We start from the raw sequence: 23078 nt of genomic DNA, 5'->3' as shown, positions 1-23078 counted from the left end.
TAGATAATGGCAGATCTATAAAGGTACACAGTAATACTCAAATTTTTGATGAATTAGAAAGACAAGTGTGATGACCTAAACATTTGTTGTGTTCCTCCCCTCCAAAATTCAGTGGTAAAGCCCTAACACCCACTGTGGCTATATTAGGACACAAGGCCTCTAAGGAACTATTTAGAGTTAAATGAGGTAACAAAGGGATAAGATTAGTGTCCTTATAAGAAGAGACAGAGAACTTGCCCATGCTTGCACCTGTGCATTCTTGATCTTCCTCTCTCCCCCAAGATGTGCATGAAAAGGAGGTCATATGAGCACACAGGGAGATGGTGACCAACTACAAGCCAAGAGAAGAGGTCTCAGAATGAAACCTGGTTTGCAGGCACCTTGATCTTTGACTTCCCAGCCTGGAGAACCTCGAGAGAGAAATTTCTGCTGTTTAAGCCACCTGATCAGCAGTAATTGGTTATAGCAGCCCTGGCGGACTAAGACAACAAGCACTGAAGTCCTTTAGGAAAGTATTCAAGTTTTAACTTACTTGTTAAACCTAAAATATACACACACCTTAATCCCATTTCGTTCTGTTCAAGAATGAGGATGGAACCCCTGATGAGGGGTAGGTAACAATTCCAAAGGCAAACCTTCCCAAGGTATCTACAAATAATAGAAACTTAGTAAACTTTCAAGCAAATAATAAATGGTCAAAACTTGATTCTGTACTCAGAAAAATAACATATCGTTTACCTAGTCACAAACTATGCACCACTGACTGCAAACAACAAATGCTCTAAAGTGTGTGTGTGTGTGTGGTGTATGTCTGTGTATGTCTGTGTGTTTATAGCCCACACCACAGAGATGTAGATGCTGTTTTAAAAGTCTGGCCAAGGGCGCCTGAGTGGCTCAGCTGGTTAAGCATCTGCCTTTGGTTCAGGTCATGATCTCAGAGTTCTGGGATCAAGCCCCATATCAGGCTCCCTGCTCAGAGGGGAGCCTGCTTCTCCCCTCCCGTCGCTTATGCTCCCTCTCCGCCCCCCCCCCCTTTCAAATAAATGAATAAAATCTTTAAAAAATAAAAAGTCTGGCCAAGTCGGAAACCCTTTTCAACTTGCCTACTCTCTCCCTACCCTTTCTTATCCCCTTAGGAGTTTATGCCTTGACATTTTAAATTTTACGTTTTATTGGCAAAACAAAGAATTTTTCACTACCAGATTTTAAGAAATCTGCCTAATATATTTTGTTTGGTAAAACAGTAATAATAAAAGTAAAGAGCTTTATTGTTCAGCTCTAACATAAATCTTTAAAGTTACAATTAAAATTAGTTTACTTTTTTAGTGAAATGTAAAAATCTTAAAGAGTTCAAAGGAAAATAAAAGTTACTGCTAAAAAATGCAAATTACCAATATACAAAAGGAGCATTTTTGATTATGCCTTCTAGTATGTCCTTTCCCAAATCAGTTGCTGGTAGTTACCATGGTCTTGAAAACTGATGAATGAGTGGGCTAAATACATAAAAGACAGAAAAGAACCCAGAGTTTATAAATATGAAGGGAGACATTTTTGTCTTAAATTTGTTAATGGATATGTGCCCGGGGGGGGTGGGGTGGTGGTGGTATCAAAACCAAGAAAATGAAGCAAATGGAATGCTGTTCTTGTCACATTTACTAGGTAAAAAGCCCCTTATAAGAGTCTCAAAATAAAGCCTCTTTAAATGGATGCCTGTATGGATCCATCTTGTCTGCTCTGAAAAAAAATATCATAGCCCATATACATTCAGTCTAAAATTTACATAGTGGGTCATATTCTAAAAATGCATCTTTATTTCAGTTCTTCAGAACTCACATTTCCCCATTAAAAGAAATATACACACATGCATGCATGTGTGTGCATGCACGCAAACACACACACACACACAAATTTATAAATGGTGGCTGAATTTCCAGACCACATAACAAGAACTTAGTAACTTCGTGGGGAATGGTGGGGAAAAAAAATGTGAGTTCACCAAACCATAACATATCTAAAATGCCATTCATCTGAAATAACAGAAAACAAGATAGCTAAAATAGCCGCAAATTACAAATAATGCCGGGATCCCTGGGTGGCGCAACGGTTTGGCGCCTGCCTTTGGCCCAGGGCGCGATCCTGGAGACCCGGGATCGAATCCCACATCGGGCTCCCGGTGCATGGAGCCTGCTTCTCCCTCTGCCTGTGTCTCTGCCTCTCTCTCTATCTCTCTGTGACTATCATAAATAAATAAAAATTTTTAAAAAATTACAAATAATGCCAACATAATTAAGAATGATTTTCTTTGCAAATCACCTTGCATGTTGGTTAGTAGAGGACAAATTTAATCACTGACAAAGACAGTAGAGACATCCGCGGAGATTTAGGGAAGAAACAGTACTTATTTCAAGGGTTTTAGTGACTGGTGTAGGTTTTTTTAATGCGGCTTTTAAAAGTATAATTTCAATCTTATTTTAACACCTATGACATTTCCATTTTCCCTGATCAAATATCATTAAGCCAGAATGGAGCAGAGGCAGATCTGAAACCCACTCCATGTAGTTAGTTCTAAAGCCTGCGCCATGAAGCTCTACTGATTCTGCAACACAAACCAGCGTTTGCACAGGACAAGTGCATTTGCACAGGACAAGTGGTCCCTAGTCAATCAAGGAGAAGGGCTGAATGACAAATACAAAGAAAGTTCCACCCTATAAATTCCTATAGTTACTGAGTATTCCCTTGTTAATGAAAAAGTAACAAGTAGAAAACCTCTGGAATTTGACACCCATTTGACAAATATTTACTAAACACCATTCACTATACTAGACACTGGGGAGAAAGCAGGAAACAAACCAGACATCTCTTTGGAGAGACAGGTAGTAAAAAACACTTTTTTTAAAAAAGATTTATTTATTTATTCATAGACACACACAGAGAGAGAGGCAGAGACACAGGCAGAGGGAGAAGCAGGCTCCACACAGGGAGCCCTACGTGGGACTTGATCCCGGGGCTCCAGGTTCACACCCCAGGCTGCAGGCAGCGCTAAACCGCTGCGCCACAGGGGTTGCCCAAAAGACTTTTTTATAATATGCTAGAAGATGGCAGGGGCTATGAAGAATTTAAAATAGGCTAACTTAAAAGGAAATGAGGTAATATCTGAGCAGAAATAAGGAGGAAATGAGGAAGTAAGACAGGAGGATGCCTGGAGAAGAGCATCACAAGCAGAGGGAACGAGTTTAAGGTGCCTGGTAAAGTAAATCCATGGAGCAGCAAGAAGTCCTGTGTGGCAGGTGGAGAAGTAATAACAGAATGGGAAGAACAGGAGGGGATGAATGCCAAAGAGGTACGTAGGGGCCAGCTCAACTAGAGCCTTGTAGGAACTCTGCCTTTTCCTCTAAGTGAAACATGTGAGTGGAGTTTTGAATGTATCAGATTTGCATTTTAAAAGGATCAAGACGGGCAACCTGAGTGGAGCAGTGGTTGAACATCTGCCTTTGGCTCAGGGTGTGATCCTGGGGTCCTAGGATGGAGTCCCACATCAGGCTCCCCACAGGGAGCTTGCTTCTCCCTCTGCCTATGCTATGTCTCTGCCTCTGTGTGTCTCTCATGAATGAATGAATGAGTGAGTGAGTGAATAAAATCTTTAAAAGGATCAAGACAGATGCTGTATTAAGAATAACTTATTTGGAGTCAATGGTAGAAAGCAGGGAGACCAGGTAGAGACTATTAGAACAATCTAGGCAAGAAAGGAAGACATACTGACAGAAGTAGCAGAGTTAGTAAAAAGGGATGGAATCTCACTTATTTCTGAATGGCAGAACCTAAAGGATTTGCTGAACTAGTAAGACTGGTGTGAGGGAGAAAGAAGAGTCCAGGATAACTCCAAGGTTTTTTCTGGCCCAAGCAACAGGACTATGGATTATCAAAGATTAAAACACAACCAAAAAAACCAAAACTCTTTAAATATTGCACTTAGACTATGTAGCAGCATTGCACTTAGACTATGTAGCAGCATAAGAACCAGAAATAATAATAAGCTAGAAACTATGTGAGATATATTTAGAATCCGGAAACAGAATATACAAGATGGATATGTTCCAGGGTGATGCATGACAGTTTATAAGCAATTAAATTACATTCAAAGGAAGATGCTTTCTGAAGTACATATGCTTTCAAAGCAGGAAAATAAGAATAAAAATTTAGATGTGTGTCAGTGAAACACATTTGGAAGATTTAGATCTACACAGGTAGAGATCTACAAAAGGAGCAAGAGCAGAACAAAGGGTCAAAGGCAGCACAAACATTGACAGAGAACTTAAAACGCATAGCATAAATAGAACAGGACAATTTTAGAACAGGTTTGGGATTGGCTTGAGTACTACTCAGCAAAAAAACCTGCCTTAGTTTGCCTTCTTGTTAAGAAGAACAGGGTTGAATTTCAACGTATTTTCACAGATGGAAAAGGAAGAGAAATCAAGAGCACATTATTTGAATTTCAAAGAGATTCAATGATTCTTTCTGTCCTACAAAAAAACAAAACAAAAAAACAAAACTGTTGATGTTCTTCTCAACTCAATGTATTTTCAAGTATTAATAGATTCAAAAACCCCTCGTTTAAAAAAACATCACATAAAATGATCTTGTACTGTTAACAAGGCTAAAGAAGTAGCAGACACATTGATAAGAGAGTGAAAAACATCTATCCTTGCCAAAGACTACAGAATAGCCATTGTGTATTTTCTTCATTACAACTGATATTAGTACAGTAATGCTTTAATTCGACAGGAAAAGCTTCCATCACAAGACTGCAGAGTAATAAGACAATTCCTCACACAGCTAGGAAATGAGCTTGCGGGAATAAATACAGAACCAGGGAAAGAATGTCTACCTTTAACCATAGGCATGGGTCACAGAGAATAGAAAGAAGATACACAAAGTAGAAAAACATAAAATACTGCAAAAAAGATTAAGAAAACAGCATTCAAATGTGATCTGCGGTCATTGTGGAGTGATAAACAACTAGGTGCATGACTGTACTTTTTTTCTTATTTCTAATAAAGTTGTTTTTCCCTATCACTTCTTAAGTTAGTCCTAGGAATTAAACACAAGATCAAAGAGTCCACTGGACCCAGATGATACATGATTTTGGCCATTCTGGGCAACTGAATGCTAAATCCATGAGACTAGATGAAATCACTAAATGAGAGAGAATCAAGAAATAAGTGCAAAGACCTAGCCCAGAGTATGACAACTTTAAAACTGAGACATAGTCACCAAGGAAGAAAGCCAGGGAAGTGTGATGTCCTGGAAGCCAAGGACCCAAGACAGTATGTCAGAGGGAGGGAACAATCAGTGACATTATGTTCTATAGACAGGTCAGGTGATGCAAAGACGACTGAGCCCTGGTCACTGGACTTAGCAGCATGGAAGTTATCAGTAATCTTGACAAAAGCCAGTTCAGTGGCATGGTGGCAATAAAAATTTGAGTGGGTTTAATGGGGAGTGAGTGGAGAAGAACTGATATGAGCAAATGCAGACAATTCTATTGAGTTTTGCTCTAAAAGAAAAGAAATTTAGCAGTAGCTGGCAGTAAAGTGAGGTCAAGAGGATTATTTCTGAATGGTTGAAGGAATAGCTTAATTGTATGTTAATGGGACACCAATCTAGTAAAGAGAGAAAACTTGACGATCTCAGAGAGCACGGAGAGAATTGCTGAGTCCAGATGCTAACTGGAAAAGCAGAGAGGGGACACAGTATACAATGGGTGGCTGGCCTACTGCAGGAACGCAGCTGTTTCATGTACAGTGACAGGAAAAACCAAAAGTTTGCTACCACTGACAGGAGAGGATGGGAAGTGTGGTAGTAAGAAATCTGGTTGCTTTAGTTTTCTTACTCTAGAAACTGTTAACACTTATAAACAAGAGCCAAAGTGGCCGACTCAGCGGTAGGTGCGGCATTCCAGGGAGCCTGGCTGAAATGGCACAGTACCCTCGGCACCTTTCTCACTAGCTTCTTTTGGGTTTCCATTACTGTGGCATCTCTTATTATCTCCAAATTGCATAACCACTTCTTCAAAAGGGAGAGGAGAGTGGGAGACACAAAGGAGTCACTGGTCCATAGTGATAGTGAAATCTAGCTGGGCAAATGCTGAAGTTCTTTGATTAGGTCTCAAGATCGAGGTAACAATTCTCCACAGCTTGTCTGTGTCATCCTTCTTTTTTCATGAAAGGTAGCATGTGTTGGAGACTTAGCAGTCTGCTCAGCCTGCTTCCTGCCGGAAGAATTGGGGGTGGGGGGAGGCTGTTCAGCAGCCTCTTTTCATTTTGAATGGTTTCTTTTCCTTTCCCATCTTAGCTGCAGTAGGTCTCCTGTGAATCTCAATGAGATTCACTGCATTAGACAAAAGCTAGACCCACTAATATCTTCAAGATAAGCCCTTCTCTACCTGTGCTGCTGCTAAAATGGCTAGAAGCCCTATTGTGTAACTGAGAGGTCTTTTGTGTGATTCTTAAGGCACTACCTTTGATTATTCTGGGGTCTTAACAAACAGTCTTACAGTTACATCCACACTTCATCTTTAGACTCCCATTCTCTCCTGGCAGTGCCCTTGAACTGACCTTTGCTAGGAACCCACATCTTAAATTTGACTGTCATTTGCCAGGTAGAGTACCCAAGGATTTTCAAAACCATCAAGTCCAGGCTCCTTTTTTTGTATAACAATCCTTTCCCCAATAACTTTTCCCCCTCTCACACTTCACTAGAAGCAGCAAGACGAAACCATGGAGCATCTTCAGTGTGCCACCTGGAGATGTACCTCAGCTTGATCTCCCAGTTCACGAGGCCCATCATCTGCAGACAATGGTGTTGCTCAGCCATCTGCCAATACAGACTGAGGGTTTCCTTCCCTTGAAGCCCTCACAGCTGTCTCAAAGTCCCAAATGTCACAAATAACATGCTCAAGGTACCCTTGATTTTCACGACTCTTCTCAAAGCCCACTGCCCAGTTCCTAAGTCACTCCCACAAATGGAGACTTCTGCTACGGAAGCACTTCACTTTTAATACTAGAATTTGTAGTTATCTTTTTCTGTGTTACAAATCACTCTCAAACATAACAGCTCAAGACATTTATTATCTCACAGTTTTTGTGGGCCAGGATTCCAGGTGAGGCTTAGCTGGGTGCCTCTGGCTCGGAGTCTGTCATAGGCTGCAAGAAGGGTGCTGGCTAGGGCCGCAGTCATCTCCAGGCTGGACTGGCACAGATCTGCTGCCAAGCTCACTCATCTGGCTGTTGGCAGGCTCAGACCCTCACTGGCTGTTGGCCCTAGACACCAGCTCCTGGACATGTGGGCCTCTCTGCAGGGCTACTTACAACATGGCAGTCTGTTTCTTCCAAATATAAGGGCTCTGAGAGAGAGAGACCTAGTGGGGCACATGCCCAAAAGATGAAAGCCACAGTCTTTATCATAAACTCTTGGAAGTGATATTCTGTCACGTTTGCCTCATTCTATTAGTTCGAAGTGAGTCACTAGGCCCATCCTACACTGAAAGAAGAAATGACACAAGGTCATGGACATCAGGAGATGGGAATCACTGGGGACCATCTTGGTTTATCACAGACTAGTTGAAAGCATTATAACATACTGGTTAAGAGTACTGACCCTGAAGCAAGACTACTGGCTGGGTCTGACTCTTGCTTCTGAATCCTAAGATGAAATATGGAACATAAAATAATTGTTGTGAAAGGACTGACCTCATACACAGGAGGCACTAGGGAATTTCTTTTCCCTTCTCCCTTATAATCTCAACTGTCTTTAACAATCTTGAAAATTTCTCTGGTATTGGATGTAATCTGCAAACATCCAGTTCCAGAGACTATGGCATTGAGCAACATGCAAAAATATGGTTTTGACTTTCAATAAGGCCAGGAAACTTATTTTTAATAAATGGAACAAATTAAACAAGAAAACAAAAGGATAAACATCCAGAATTAATGAAATATAGCAGAGGAGAATATACACAAAAGAGCAACTGTTCCCCCTATATACATGCCCCCTACCCCAATAAAGCCATCTGCTTTTATTTTTTTTAATTAATTAATTTATTTATTTTATTTGAGAGAGAGAGTGATAGAGCACAAGTGGGGGTTGGGGGGAAGGAAGGGCAGACCAAGACACAGACTCCTCCCTGAGCAGGGAGCACAATGCAGGGTTCAATCCCAGGACTCTGGGATTATGACCTGAACCAAAGGCAAACGCTTAACCAACTGAGCCACCCAGGCACCCCTGACATCTGCTTTTAAACTGTAATGTTTGTGAGACTTTCAATTCAATCTTAACAAAAATATACATATACTGCTTTTTGTGTAACTAACAACTACCAGGGCAAGAAACAGAATAAAGCATTAAGAATGTTTTTATTTAGATGCCCATTCATCTGAGAAATAGTATTCAACAATGCAACTAGTAAGTGACAGCATTTTTACATTTTACAGAAGAGACACAAGGGGCATAAAGACATGTGGCTTGTTGAAATCACACAGCAGGTTAAGGCTGGAACAGAACTATAACTAGCATATGATGTAATACACAATGAAGCTATAATCAGTTGTTTCTGATTTTCATGGATATGGCAATCTAGTTACAACAGCCAGTGATTAAAGGGTTCATTTCACACTCAGGAAAAGTAACAGTTATTTTATTTTTTTTTTTTAATTTATTTATTTATGATAGTCACAGAGAGAGAGAGAGAGAGAGAGAGAGAGAGAGAGAGAGAGGCAGAGACACAGGCAGAGGGAGAAGCAGGCTCCATGCACCGGGAGCCCGATGTGGGATTCGATCCCGGGTCTCCAGGATCGCGCCCTGGGCCAAAGGCAGGCGCCAAACCGCTGCGCCACCCAGGGATCCCAGTAACAGTTATTTTAAAGAATGAAAGGTAGGCTTTGATTAATTCAATGTCTAAATTAATGATCTAGATTCATATAAGCAAGTAAAACACCAAATGAGTTAATACACAAGTAAGAGGTAAGAGTACAGAACTCTACAGATTTAAGTGAAATCAAAAGCCAATATTTTAGTTGGACACTCTGCTACATACACTCTTAACTCATTACCCTAAGAATATCTAATTAACCTTTCAATCAGTATTTGTGAGTACTTATTCTCTGATGGCCTTATGTTACAAGTACTATGTGTTATCTCATTTAATGACAGTGAAAGATTCTGAAAAAGCATCTTTGAAGGAGAACAGCAAGCTCCCATTCAGAAGAGGATATTAATTCTAAACAATGCAGTGCTTGAAACCAGATCCTAAGTTTCAAAAGCCACACATTTCCAGAACCAAAAAGGGAAAAAAGGAGCAAGTGAAGGAAGATTACAACTCTTAAAATGTACTTTATTCATTGCAAAAGAAAACTAAGGTACCTGAGAAACTATGTCTTCAGAGTTGCAGGCTCTCCCCATTCCCTTCCTCATATGTGTGCTCTAACCACACCAAATCGCAAGCCCTCCCAACAGACAACTTAAAATCTAGGAAAATGCGTATTTACTTAATTGGTCCCAAACTTATTCCCTAATATATAAATTTAACAACAAAATTCCTTATTCTGTTTTGAAACATGACAAAAGACACTTGCTTAAGATTAAATGCCATATCAAAACAAAGAGAATTAAAGCACACTTATTAGAACAGGCAGCTTTCTTACACAACTGCAAGCTTCTTGTTTGCATTCATGCATAATACTTTTATCCTTACTTAAAAATTTTTATTCTCATTTCCAAACCCTGATCCCAAAGCCGTTTTACTCATACCTGAATAACCCTATAGTTATTACCCAACAACTCAAAAGTAATGAATCTCCCTGCTTCTAGCCCCTCCCCAAACCCTTCCAATGCAAAAACTCAATTACAAAGCACTATTTCTAGAAGGTTAAATATTGTACTGAATTTTTTTTAAGAATTTCAGATTTTCTACAGAACTGTGACCTAGTATTCAAGATCCTCCTGTTTATCCACAAAGCCATCTCCCCCACTATCTCTTCCAGTAATATTGGTCTCTTCACCATTCCCCAATCTTCACTTCCTCCCTTCTTTTCACTCTACCAACATCCAGTCAGTGCCCACCGTGTGTCAGGCACCACTCTAGGCACAAAGAATACATCAGAGCTTCCATGGAGCATACATTCTACTTGAAACAGAAAGACAATAAATAAACAAATATACAGCAAGTCTAGATGGTGGTAGGTTATAGAGAAAAACAGAGGTGGGAAAACAGATGAGAAATGCTGGGCAGCAAGATAGGAATTAACATTCACATAGGGTACTCGCAACACACGGCAACCTAGTAGAGATTTCATGCAAACAAGGCAATCTTGTTGATATCTGGAAAAAGAGCAGGGGCTTAGGCAAGTGCTAAGTCCCGAGGCAAGGGTGTGTTTGATATCTTCAAAGACAGGCCAGGGGTGCAGAAGAACATATGGTCAAACAAAGCCTAAGCCAGGGAAGCCAGTCATACAGGGCCTAATAGAGTAATGCATCTGACTTCTCTGCTGAGTAAGATACCAAGCCACTGGAGAGTTCTGGGCAGGGTAGCAATATGTGACATTTAAAAGGACTTCTGTGTTGAGGACAGACTTCAGGAAGGGGGTTGGGGAAAAAGAACAGAAGCCAGGAGGCCAGTTAGAAAATTATAATAATACAGACAAGACATAATGGTGTCTTGGGCTTGGATGAAAGCAGTAGGACTGGGATCCCTGGGTGGCGCAGCGGTTTGGCGCCTGCCTTTGGCCCAGGGCGCGATCCTGGAAACCCGGGATCGAATCCCACGTCGGGCTCCCGGTGCATGGAGCCTGCTTCTCCCTCTGCCTGTGTCTCTGCCTCTCTCTCTCTCTCTGTGACTATCATAAATAATAAAATAAAAATTAAAAAAAAAAAAAAAAGAAAGCAGTAGGACTCATGAGCAGTCAACAAGCTGTACGTTTGTTGTTGACACCACACCTTTGCTTATGCCAGTTCTCCATCTGGCTTGTCTCTCAGTTCTGCTAGGAAAGAGTGCACGTTATACTTCCTTCAAGACACCTTTCCTGATCAATCCCATCTTCAATGATTACCCATTTTTCTGAACTCCTGTTGACAAACACCCTTATCTCCCCGGGACTGGTATGTTGTCTTTGCTACAACGTATAGTTATTTATCTATTTGACTTCTGTGTCCCTTTAACCTCATTATCCTTAAGAAATAAAATACATCGCTTGGGATCCTCATTTTGCTGCATAAAACAGATATCCAATAAATGTTTGCTGTTAATCAAATGTCTGCTGGTAATCAAATGTTTGCTGATAATCACTTAGATATTACTATCCCTCAAGAAAAATGATCATATCCTCACTTCCTCCTTAAACTGACAAAGTCAGAGATGCCTGACACAGCTGTCCCAAGGAAACCTCTGCCCATCACCCAGGCCATACTTCATCTTGAGCTATATAGTTCAAAATAGCTTCTTACTTAGCCACAAGTAGTTTCTCTGGACCGATGATTTTCAGAGTATAATTTCTGGACCAGTAGCATCAGCATCATCTGATTCCCAGCCCCATATATGCATCTCAAACTCAAGAGGTGGGGCTCAGTGATCTGTAACATTCTGAAGCACTATAAATTTTGAGTACTTGCTCTGGCTTAAAGGTTTAAGTAATTACTCTGTTTTTCCAAGATATTTCCAGAACGATTCCAAACTGGCTCATACCCTCATTCACCTTAATCATCATCAGAAGTCCAAGACTTCCAGATGGCTCAACTCATAGAGCTTGGGCACATCTGCTCTTCTGATCCCATCACCCTCTCTTCCTGCCCTCCCAAGCCCCAGAAGTCATGAACCATCCTCAGTAAACTCTTCCACAAACTCGCTCTCTTTTCTGTGATGTTCCCTTCACCTTTCTGCTCCAAAGGAAACCTGACTGCCAGGAGAATCCTGCTTCTACTGCAGTAAAACCTTTTCTCCCACTCCTTACATACCTCAGTGGGGGCAAGCGGACTCCTTGATCCCCATTACTATCTAGTGTTGGACCTTAAGGCACCCTCCTTGTTTCCCAACACCACTTCCAAACCACTTCTCTTCCTCCACTCAAACTACAGACCCTTTGGAAATAGAGATCACCTCCTCCAGCCTTGGCACGAGGCTCCCTTTATTCTTCCCTTTATTGTCTTATCTTCTTGACAACTTCAACCCCCACACAGGTGATTCACCTTGGTCAATACTTTGGCCTCCTAGCTACGTTGTTGCATCAATGTCTTTAGCACCAAATATATTTTGTCACCACTTCACCTAACCACACACCTGGCATCATATTCCAGCACTGTCATCACCAGTAACCACATCATTTCCAACACTCTCAAGCACTTCGAGCACCCCATCTTTACACCAAGTCTGCTCTCTCTGGCAGTTCTCCCACGCCACGTTACTCCAACCTCCTTAAGATCTCAGGGCTACAAGTGGACCTTACTACTTTTCCACTCCCCCTCCCCCTCCTCACGTTCTTACTTCCTTCCTATGCCAGTTTAGATTCAAGGGTCCAACAAAATATATACTCTTTTTCAAAAGTCTTAATTCCTTTGCCCCCTTTTCTCTTCGTCTTACTCATCTGATAAAATCTCAACTCCTGGTCAAATGCAACTACCTACGTATTCCTCTCTAGTGTCTAAACAACAGAAGATGGATTGCCAGATAAAAATCACATAGCTGACTTGCCAGCACTCACATCAAGTTGATAACCACAGATTTTTTTTTTAAGATTTTATTTATTCATGAGAGACACAGAGAGGCAGAGACACAGGCAGAGTGAGAAGCAGGCTCCCTGTGGGGAACCTGATGCAGGACTTGATCCCAGGACCCCGAGATCACAACCTGGGCCAAAGGCAGCTGCTCAACCACTGAGCCACCTAAGTGCCCCATGTTGACCACAGATCTTAAGCCTACTACACCTCTCTAGTAAGTTCACTCTCATTTTTTGAGATGACCACTATTTCACACTATGTCCTCACTCCTCAAATCTGCAATGCTTCTCTACTCCCTACGCTGCCATTTTCAGCTTTGTTCATCTTGTATCTGTAAAGAAAGCAGACACAATCATAGGACTCCCTCTTCTGCCTGAAAACAATGCTGCCAGCTGACCTGGCTCTAAACCCACACACTCTGCCTTCCTTCCCATGAAAAACAACAAACTGCTTCTGGCTCTATCTAAGGCCAGTCCTCTGCTGTGTGCTGGGTATAACATAGTCTGGTCCTGCCGTTAGTTTCTTTCTTTTCAGCATCCTCAATCTCTTCCCCACTACTGGCTCTTTCCTACTGACATAAAACATGTCTTAATATCACCTATCTTTTAAAAATCTCCCCTTGAGTGTTGTAGGTAAGTGATGAATCACTGAATTCTACTCTAGAAACCAATATTGCACTGTATGTTAACTAAGTAAAATTTAAATTAAAAAGTCCTTACCAAAAAAAGAAAAAGAACAAGTATATGAATTCATTGCCATAAAAATTAGAGTGTTAGAGATAAATAAAAGCTCAAGCTCACGTTGACCCTGGTGTTGTCATTTTTATCTTATTTATCTTCACTAGAGGCAAACACTATGAGTTTTGTGTATGTATTTTTCTAGGTTTTTTTGGAGGGTATATAGGCATCTATAGAAAAATATATATATTACTTTTTTAAAAATTAAAAAAATAAAAATCTTCCCTTGAACCCAAATACCCATCCAGTCCCTGCCTCAATTCTCTACCCCATTCTACAACTAGACATTCATTGTCTCAATAGCCTCGTCTACCAATTAACAACCCAACCCATTCCAACTGGCTTTCTTATCTCTGTCATTCCAGCTGAAAGAGCTCTTACCAAGTTCACCAATAAACAACATCCTACCAGGCCAATGACAAATTATTTGGTCTTCAATGATCCAAACCCAGCACTTTCCTCTCCAGAGTCTATGATACCACATACTTGCCTTGTCTCCCTCCTACCCTAACCCAATTCTCAGTATCCTCAGACCACTCCTGAAATGCCCTAGGCTTTGGCCTCAGCCCTCTTCCCTAGTTATGGTTTTCACCAAGACTTTAAATAAGCACAGATGAATCTCAACCTTTACAACCCCAGCTCAAACCTCTCTGAGCTCCAGACTCCTATCAGATTGCCACTGAACTTCTCCACCTGGATGTCAAACAGAGATCTCAAATTTAACAAGTTCAAATTATAAGTACTGTTTTTTCTGTGGACTCTGTTCTAAGGTAACCTGTCCGTCTTCATTCTTCAACACAAAGCTGAATAACCCAGACTCCTCTTTCTCACCACATAGACAAGCCATTTTTAGTCCTATCATACTGCGCTCCAGAGTCTAAGCCAGCACCTCATGTTTTGCCTCCAGCAACAGTTTCTTGACCTCCCTTGTCACTTTCCCCAAAGAAAGCCACCCTCCTGCTTAAAATCTCCTGTTAGTGTCCGTTTTAACCGAGTCTCTAGCATGGGGAATGATCTGGCCCCCACCTACCTCTCTGGCTTGTCGTCCCATAACCTTTTGTTCTCTATATTCCAACCACATCATCCCTCTTTCTGTCCTTTGCATTCCTCAAACTCATTCCTTTCCAGGGACTCTGTATCTACTACTCCTTTTGCTTATAATGTTTTCCTCCCGCATTTTGACAGGATGAAGTTAATCATTCAGGCCTATTCCACCCTAGCTAAAGCATTCAGGGTCATATTTGTTTACATGTTTACAGTTTTATTTTCCCAATTAAGAATTAAAAACTCTTTATGGGAAAGAACTTTGTCTTGTTCAGGCTCTTTCCCTTAGAAAGATCCCTTAGAAAGTGATCGGCACACTGTCATCAATAAATGTGCTAACCACTGGAGTCTGTTATTAATATAATCGTTTGTTTAACCCCTTACAGTTTTCTGAGCTTTTAAAATATGCATCAAACCAATGTCACCCATAATATAAATATAAATATAAATTCTCCAATAGTAATAGAAACCTCTTACTATCTTTCTAATATACAAATCTGATCATACCTGATCCTGCTTAAAATCCATCAATGGTTCCTTCCTGGAATAAACAAGCAAACATCTTACACTGTTCAGCATTTGGCCTCCACAATTTTAAATTTTCATCCACCACTATTCCACTCATTACACACATACAAGCCACATGGAATTACATATGGCTCCCAAACATACACACTATCTCACTAATCACCAAAATCTACTCCTCACCCACTCTGCCTGCTGTCTCTACCTCTTTAACAGGAGAATTCTTTGAATTCCTAGATGCTGCCAGTGTATTTCATTCTCTCTTCCTGCCACTCTTTTACCTTGATTTTCCTAGCATGCTGGTTTTTCTCCTAAAGAACCAGCTCTCCAGAACCTTGTTCCCTGTTTCCCTTGAGGGTTGATTCATCTCCTACAAGGCATTAACTTCTCTTCTTGCTATTTTCTGCCATTTTTTTAAGGCTATTCTCATCTTAAGACACTATAAATGCCTGCATGCAGATTTCTCGCAAATTTATAGCTTACACCTGGATTTTCCCTTGTATTTTCAGACCTAGGTAGCCAACTAGCTAAGCTGAATTTCCCCCTGCACATTCAAAGTTACCCCAAAATACTAAATCCAAATCAAAGCCATGTCCCTTTCTGCTTCCCTCCTTCAAAAACCCCGGGTCCTCTCCCAACTCTGGACAACATCTCATCAACTTTTTTTAAAGATTTATTTATTTAGGGGCACCTGGTGGCTCAGTCAGTTAATCGGACTCTTGGTTTTGTCTCAGGTCATGATCTTAGGGTCCTGGGATCAAGATCAATGGCCAGCTCTGTGTCTAGCACGGAGTCTGCTTCTCCCTTTCCTTCTGCTCCTCCCCTTACTTGTTCTCTCTCAAATAAATAAGAAAATCTTTTTAAAAGGTTTTATTTATTTATTTGAGAGAAAAAGAGAAAGAGAGGGAGCGCACATGGCTGGGAGGGAAGAGCAGAGGGAGAGAATCCTCAAGTGGACTCCCCGCTGAGAGCCCCCATCTTGTCAGTTGTACCCTGGGCACATCTCTCACAGGTCCACTGGTCTCTGGCGCAGGCTGCCCTTACCTTTCTCTGCCACTTCCACTATTACACACCAACACTTTGCCTCTCTCTGCACTCTTACTCCCCTCTAATCTGTGCAGGTATCTTTTTAAAAAAACAAATCTAATTATCAACTCCACTTCAGCCTACTCCCAATCCTACTCAAAATCTTTTAATGGCTTTTCACTGCCAAGTATCTATTCACAGGATCTGGCCTGGCCTCCAGTGTTATCTGAACTGAACTGTTTCTACATTTTGTGGTAACTCAATTCACTATTCAGTCTAGTTCTCTTGCTGTATAGACCAATTAGAATGGCAAAGCTGTGACCAAAAGTGAGCTTTAAAAGACTAGCCTGGAGACACATGGGTGGCTCAGATGGTTAAGTGTCCAACTACTGATTTTGGTTCAGGTCATGATCTCAGGGTCCTGAGATCTAGTTCTACCTCGAACTCTGTGCTCAGTGGGGAGTCTGTTTGAGATTCCCCTTCTCCCTTGCCCTCTGCCTTTCCCTCGCCAAAAAAGAAGAAAGCTCATGCTAGAAAAGTCATACATTGGCAAATGGTTTTAACGGGACCAAAAACTCTGTCTTCTGACTCGCAGCCATCGGTGTGATCACAGCGACTTCCATGTTTTAGGATAAAGCCATCAGTTACAGTGACTTTATTTTAAAATGGTGGATCACTTTTCTTTTTTTTTTTTTTTTAAGAAAAAATTTTTAAAAATATTTTATTTATTTATCCATAGAGATGCAGAGAGAGAGAGAGAGAGGCAGAGACACAGGTAGAGAGAGAAGCAGGCTCCATGCAGAGAGCCTGACGCGGGACTCGATCCAGGGTCTCCAAGATCACGCCCTGGGCTGCAGGCGGCGCTAAACCACTACACCACCAGGGCTGCCCAGTGGATCATTTTTTTGAGAGGACTCCATTAATGTTCCCAAGAACTAACCACATTCTTTTCACAACCTGGACACCAAGGTATATACAGCTAAGTGACTTGTCTCAAGGAATTAATGGATATGGAAACAGAATTCAGGGTACCTTATTTTTGTTTCTCTAGTCTAGCCCATAGCATGCTAAATGGCAGCAGTGATAAACTGAACACCACTGAACAAATAAAAAAGATGTAATGTGTGGCGCAGTAAACTCTGAGGCCAGACAGACCAGGGCTCAAATCCTACCTCTACTAACTCTCAATTGTGTGACTTTAGCAGGTTACTAAAGTTGCTGCTTCCCCATCTGTAAAATGAAGCTAATGGCCAACTCCCAGGTGTGCTGAGGACTAAATGAGGTAGATGCCTAACATATATGTTACCACTCAATAAACAGTTAAAGTAAATGAACAAAAACATCAGCTTCTCCCAAAAGAGGAGAGTGTGAAAGGAAAAACAGCTATAGAGTCAAGACTGATGGGACTGAGCTTCCAGCAATGCCGTTTATTGTCATGTGCTGTCTCTTTCCTCACATGTACAATAGAGACAGTGATGCTCAGCCCTTAGCACTGCTGTGAGGATGAAACAAGATAACATCTAAAAGCATTTTCTTAAGTGAACAGCATCATACAAAAATCATTATTATCTGTGTACACATGCTCACTACTGCTGTGTTCTAAATGCTTTAAGGGCATGAGAAGTCTTTAATCATCTTTGTCTTCGTACCAGCTGGTAGCACAGTTCTCTGCCCATCAGAGGCATCCGTTGAATGTCGGCTGAGCTGAGTTATTAAGAACTGGGCTGAACTATGACAAAACAGTTTAAAATGAAATCCACAAGTTCATCCGTTGAGAATATGGGTAAGAGAGCCTGGAACCAGTCTAGCTAAGATCAGCTAGACAGGGAGAACATTTCCTAATTTCTGGGAATTTAAATAAATGGTCTATATAATTTTGTTTACTGGGTATAAATTGTATAATCATCAAACAAGTTCCCTCACTACAGGAATTATGTGCCTCCCTCTTCCCTACCTTCCCCTCCCCCTTCACTCCACCCTCCTTCCTGTTTTAGGCCATCAAGGAGAGAGATGGAATATAAAGGACAAAAGCAATGCTTAACAGTATTGTACCTCTCCACACATATACCAGAAAAAAAAGAAAAAGGCTGAGAAAAAAACAACGGGGATGTTGTCCATCAAGAGGCAACTTTAACAAGGGTTCTCTAATCACAGGTTCTTAAAATACTGATTGAGGGGAGATATTTCACAAACACGAGTTTGTGTTTATCGGAGTTCTCCCTACACAAAGACATCCTTAATTTGCTAGAGGAAATGTTCTAGGGTGGTAAGCAGTCTGTTCATGCAAAAGTTCAAAGCAAAAAGTTTAGCTTGTGCCAGTTATTCACTGAGCATCTACTATGTGCCATATCCCACACTTAGCATACTTCTTAGATGATCTTGAATTCTCTCACAATAATCCCATGTGATAGGTACTATTTTCCCTATGGGACAGATGAAGAAATCGAGGTTCAGAGGTTAATTTGTTCATAGCCACACCACCAGAAATGACAGAGGCAGGATTTATGCCCAGCCACATCTCAAAACCCATATTCTTGGCGCCATACCATGCTATCTACTGATGCTACCAAAGTCTTTTAAAAGGAAGGGGAAAAAAAAAAGGGAAAAAAAAAAAATAAATAAATAAAAAAAATAAAAGGAAGGGGACTCTGGGATCCCTGGGTGGCGCAGCAGTTTGGCGCCTGCCTTTGGCCCAGGGCGCGATCCTGGAGACCCGGGATCGAATCCCACGTCGGGCTCCCGGTGCATGGAGCCTGCTTCTCCCTCTGCCTGTGTCTCTGCCTCTCTCTCTATCTCTCTGTGACTATCATAAATAAAAAAAAATAAAATAAAATAAAAAAATAAAAAATTAAAAATAAAAAATAAATAAAAGGAAGGGGACTCAACAGGAAAGCAGGGCGAGGACCTGGCAGAGACATATACAGAGAGCACAAGATGGCATTCCACCACCTTGTTCTAGACACATAGAAGCAAATTAAGGAATCACATCTAACCGCACAAACCAAAATGCCTGGATGAGCTCTTTTAGTCCTCAGAATCTTCAGAAACTATTCTTCAGGTTCTAAGGATGTCCATACCACTCAGAGGAACTGACAACTGAACACTGTTGAGTAATTTTTCTAGAACCCTGAGAAACAGTACCTGTAACTCACTGCTGGTATCAAACCAAGCAGGCAGAAGAGATGATTATGTTGCACAGCTTTCTCGTGCTTACGAGGACCCAAATGTTCTTACACAACTGGGTGTCCTTCTGGCATATGTACTGCTACATAAATTCACACAGACCCTGGGCATTAGAAGAGGTTCTATTATCTTATGGACATAGAAAGTGAGGCTCAAACAAGGATTGCCCAACATCACATGGATGGGCACTGGCCTAGACAAAACTCTGATCTCCCATTCCTTGGCCAGTAAATTTTCCCCACTGTACCTCCTCAATGCTTCCCCACATCTTACACAACTACCCAGCTGTCCTTCTCTATATCTGGGTGTTATGCAGCTCTAGAGGGGTGACACACATCTTGCCCTTTGGACAGTGCTACTCAAACTTTCAGGTGTCACGGTTCATATAGACAACTGTTATATTTTTAAGGCACAAAGTGGCAAACTAAAATGAATGAATGCATTCAAATGACCAGGGGAATCCTGGGCCCCACCTGGCTGCTCCAAGGATGGAGGAGAATAATTATGTTGGCATATGTGCATCTCAGTCCAACATCCGGTACTGTGCTTGGGAAGCTCTGTTCTAATAAGCACAGGGGACTGAGACGAATTTACAAATAACTATAAGCACAAAGAGACTGAGAAGACTGTCACTGTCTGCTCTCATCAAACATAAGTGAGTAGAAATGAGATCAATTCAATCTGCTTCCTTTCATAATTCATCTTCCAAACAAATCAAGACCAAATAACTCATCCTTCCTCTGGTCGACAGATAACTGATCAGTCCCACCAAGAAGGCTGCAAAGACCCTTGACAGATGCCTTGCTCATAGTAAGCTAAAGACTACTTAAAGCACATAAAGTGTGTCAGAAAGTTCTTTGACTTCTTACAAACACTAGAAAAATAAACCAATAAGAGGAGGAAATTACATTTCAAGGTCATATTCAAATATGAAGGGAGAAGCAGGAAAAGAAGCCCTTCCCAAAACACATACACACAAACACATCACATCCCCTCTGTGACCAAGCTCCATCTCCAGAAACCTAGTTAAAATTCTGCCTTCTGATATTTATAAATTTAGTCAGCCTGAGCCAAGTAGGTTTCTGCAATTCCAGACATCTAGGCTGAAGGGCAAAGGGCAAAGTGAAACTTTCAAAAGCTGGCTAGTAGCCAAGGGCATCACGTCGAGGAGGCTCCCTTAGCAACACACAACAGCTGTCTGCTCAAGAGAGGGCGCCGCCATCTTTGCAAGGGGCTATAGATGCTCTTATTTTCACAACTAAAAGCAAGGTTTTTTTCCTTGTATTATTTTCCCAGTCATTCCCCTAAAAGTTATCACATCTCACAATTTAAAAACCTCTCCAATCCCAACCTTTCCTCTTCATCGCAAATTACATCATAGTTAACAATAAATTTAAATAATGTAAAGTATTAGTTCTTGGCAAATATAAAATGCTTTATAATGTCTCGTTATTAATTACTATTCTAGTTTCTGTAGACTTGGTTTCTAACTACAAGCAAGTCACTCTGTGTGATTTAATTACTTCCCTCATAAAATCTTCATAACAACAGTGACCTACTTCATAAGACTATTGTGAAGGACAATAAAAATTATTAGATAAAAACTTATAAAAGCTTATTCCTAATTAAGAATCACACCACCATCTGGCTTTCAATACCTAAAGAGATGGTTTGATTATCAAAGGCAGTGCCCCCAAAACAAACACAGGTGGATCCTGACCCACCAGGAAGACTGCAGCTCCTGGAACGGCTGGCTCCTTTTGCCTGCCCCATCTGCCTTCTCCAACCCTACCAAGCCCAGAGGATGACACCGCACTGGGAGCTCACCCTTGGGCCTAAGTCTAACAAGATAAACAACATTTAAAAAACAAAACAAAAACAAACCCAACCAATGTCACAATCACTGCTAGGTTTCAAGAACCTAACACCTGGGAGTAGAAAGGGATGGGGCTGCCTGTGCTCTGAGAGGAAGGCCATTTGTGCTGGAGCCGAACCTTGCAGCTTTCCACTCCTTATATGTGCAAGTGCAAGCCCTCACCCACAGCACTCCGTACTCACCCAGAGGTACATCATGTCAGACCGGGCTGCTCAAACTCAGCGGCCAGTTGATCCTGGACTGCAAAAAGGCACTTCAGTGAACTGTAGGAAAGGAGGTGCCAGGCTGGGGGGGGGGGGGGCTGCAAGGGTTCGGGGTGGGGAGAGACCCCCCCCAAATCACTTGAGTTTAAAAATCTACCACGACCGGTCTTCTCCCCCCTCCTCCCTCCTCTCCAGCTGACTGTTCTGTTGTTCTCTCTCCTCCCTCTCCCCCTCCCTCTCCTCCTCCCTCTCTCCTTCTCCCTCTCTCTGGGAGTTCCCAGCCCCGTGTGTCTGAACCAGAGTGTACAGCACTCTCTCTTTGCCTTCAGGGAATCTCTCCGTCATTCTACTTCTAGAAACACAATCATCACTCACAGAGATTACTGCAAAAGGCAGGGATAGGCGGGGCTAGTAATAAACCACCAGCACCAGTTTCTAATGCTAGACACAAACTAGTTTAAGACAAGTTCTTTAAATATGAATGAAGCAATGAAAAAAATTCTGCCCTCCAAGAAGATCAAGAGTTGAGTCAAGTTTCCCTTCTGTCCAATCCTTCTGGAGCCTCCTCAGACGCCACGCAGGAACACAGAACCTGCTCAGAGCCTGTATTTCCTCCCTGCAATGCTGGCCTATGCCACTCTTCTAAATAATTCTAAATTTAAAACAGAAGAAAAAATTACATATAAACTCAAATAGGCTTTCATCTTTTTTATTACTGTTGCCCTAATTCAAATCAACACAGCCTCCTTTCTGAAGAGAGAGAAGACAAGCAAGGGTTTAGAGTCACATGGATTCTGAGCCCTTAGCATGTTGCAGATTCTTTACTAGGCAAGAGGACAGCACAGGGGACAAAGCATGGGTTTGGAAGCTGAATTTACAATTATTATTATCACGGACTAGGGAAAATTATTTAACAAGACTAGGCCCTGTTTCCTACCAAAAACTGTATTTAGTACTCTTTGTAGAGTTGTCGTAGTTAGATCAAATGATAGAACCACGTAAACTATCTGACAAGTTCCTGGTGACCTGTTTCTTCATATAGTGTAGTTCAGACACTCAATAAGGGCTTCGACATGCCAAGTATATTTTGATCCATTATGTTCAACGGTGAACAACAAGCATCATCAAATCATCTGTCCTGGTGGTTTTTATTCAGAAAATAGCTGACTCCTCCATACAGCAGCGTGCATGCTCTCTCCTTACTTCCCACCCACTGCTGCAAACTCAAATCCAAAAACCCACCCTGGCTGCACGGGACCCCTCCCTCCTCTGCAAGCCTGGTGTTTGTAACATGGCTTTCATCACATCTGCCAGTTACTGCTGCATTCCTGTACCCACCAATCTTAACGCCTTGATCCACATGTATCTGGGGGGACCCATCTATTTTTGGCCATGGGGTCTTTTGCATGATACCTAACACACAGTGAGTGCATACATTCTCAAAGCATTCTGTGTTTGGGGGAATATTTCACTCCTTTAACTCGTTGAAAAAAACAACATGAAACCAAAAAAAAAAAAAAAGAGGCTACCATCTTCCAGCTGCCTCAGGGTTCTGTTCCCCTCAGACATGTTGAAACAGCTCTCTCCTGCCTGTAAAATCTCCCAGAAAGGTCTACAAGCCTCACCCTTAAGGCAGGCCTTGTGCAGGTACAGGTTCACTTGCTTCCCCCCTCCCTTATTCTTCCCCACTGTAATGCTCCTGTATTAGGCATCTGCTACAGC

At 41.6% G+C, this 23078-nt stretch overlaps 1 protein-coding gene across 14 annotated transcripts in view; it reads right to left on the bottom strand.

Moving 5' to 3' along the window:
* Positions 1-23078, bottom strand: part of RBFOX2 (RNA binding fox-1 homolog 2) — a 277497-nt gene that overhangs the window by 129426 nt on the left and 124993 nt on the right. The window contains exon 1 of one of the 14 annotated variants that reach the window (XM_041755061.1): positions 21336-21573. The exons of the other annotated variants lie outside the window; for them this stretch is intronic. Within the exon in view, the coding sequence (XP_041610995.1) occupies positions 21336-21350 (15 nt within the window). The 5' untranslated portion in view covers positions 21351-21573. Of the gene's footprint in view, positions 1-21335; positions 21574-23078 lie in introns of those variants that run through there. 14 annotated transcript variants of the gene reach the window in all.

This window comes from Vulpes lagopus, chromosome 5 (assembly GCF_018345385.1).
Source record: "Vulpes lagopus strain Blue_001 chromosome 5, ASM1834538v1, whole genome shotgun sequence".
Lineage (NCBI taxonomy): Eukaryota > Metazoa > Chordata > Mammalia > Carnivora > Canidae > Vulpes > Vulpes lagopus.
This window is presented reverse-complemented; position numbering and strand designations above follow the sequence as displayed.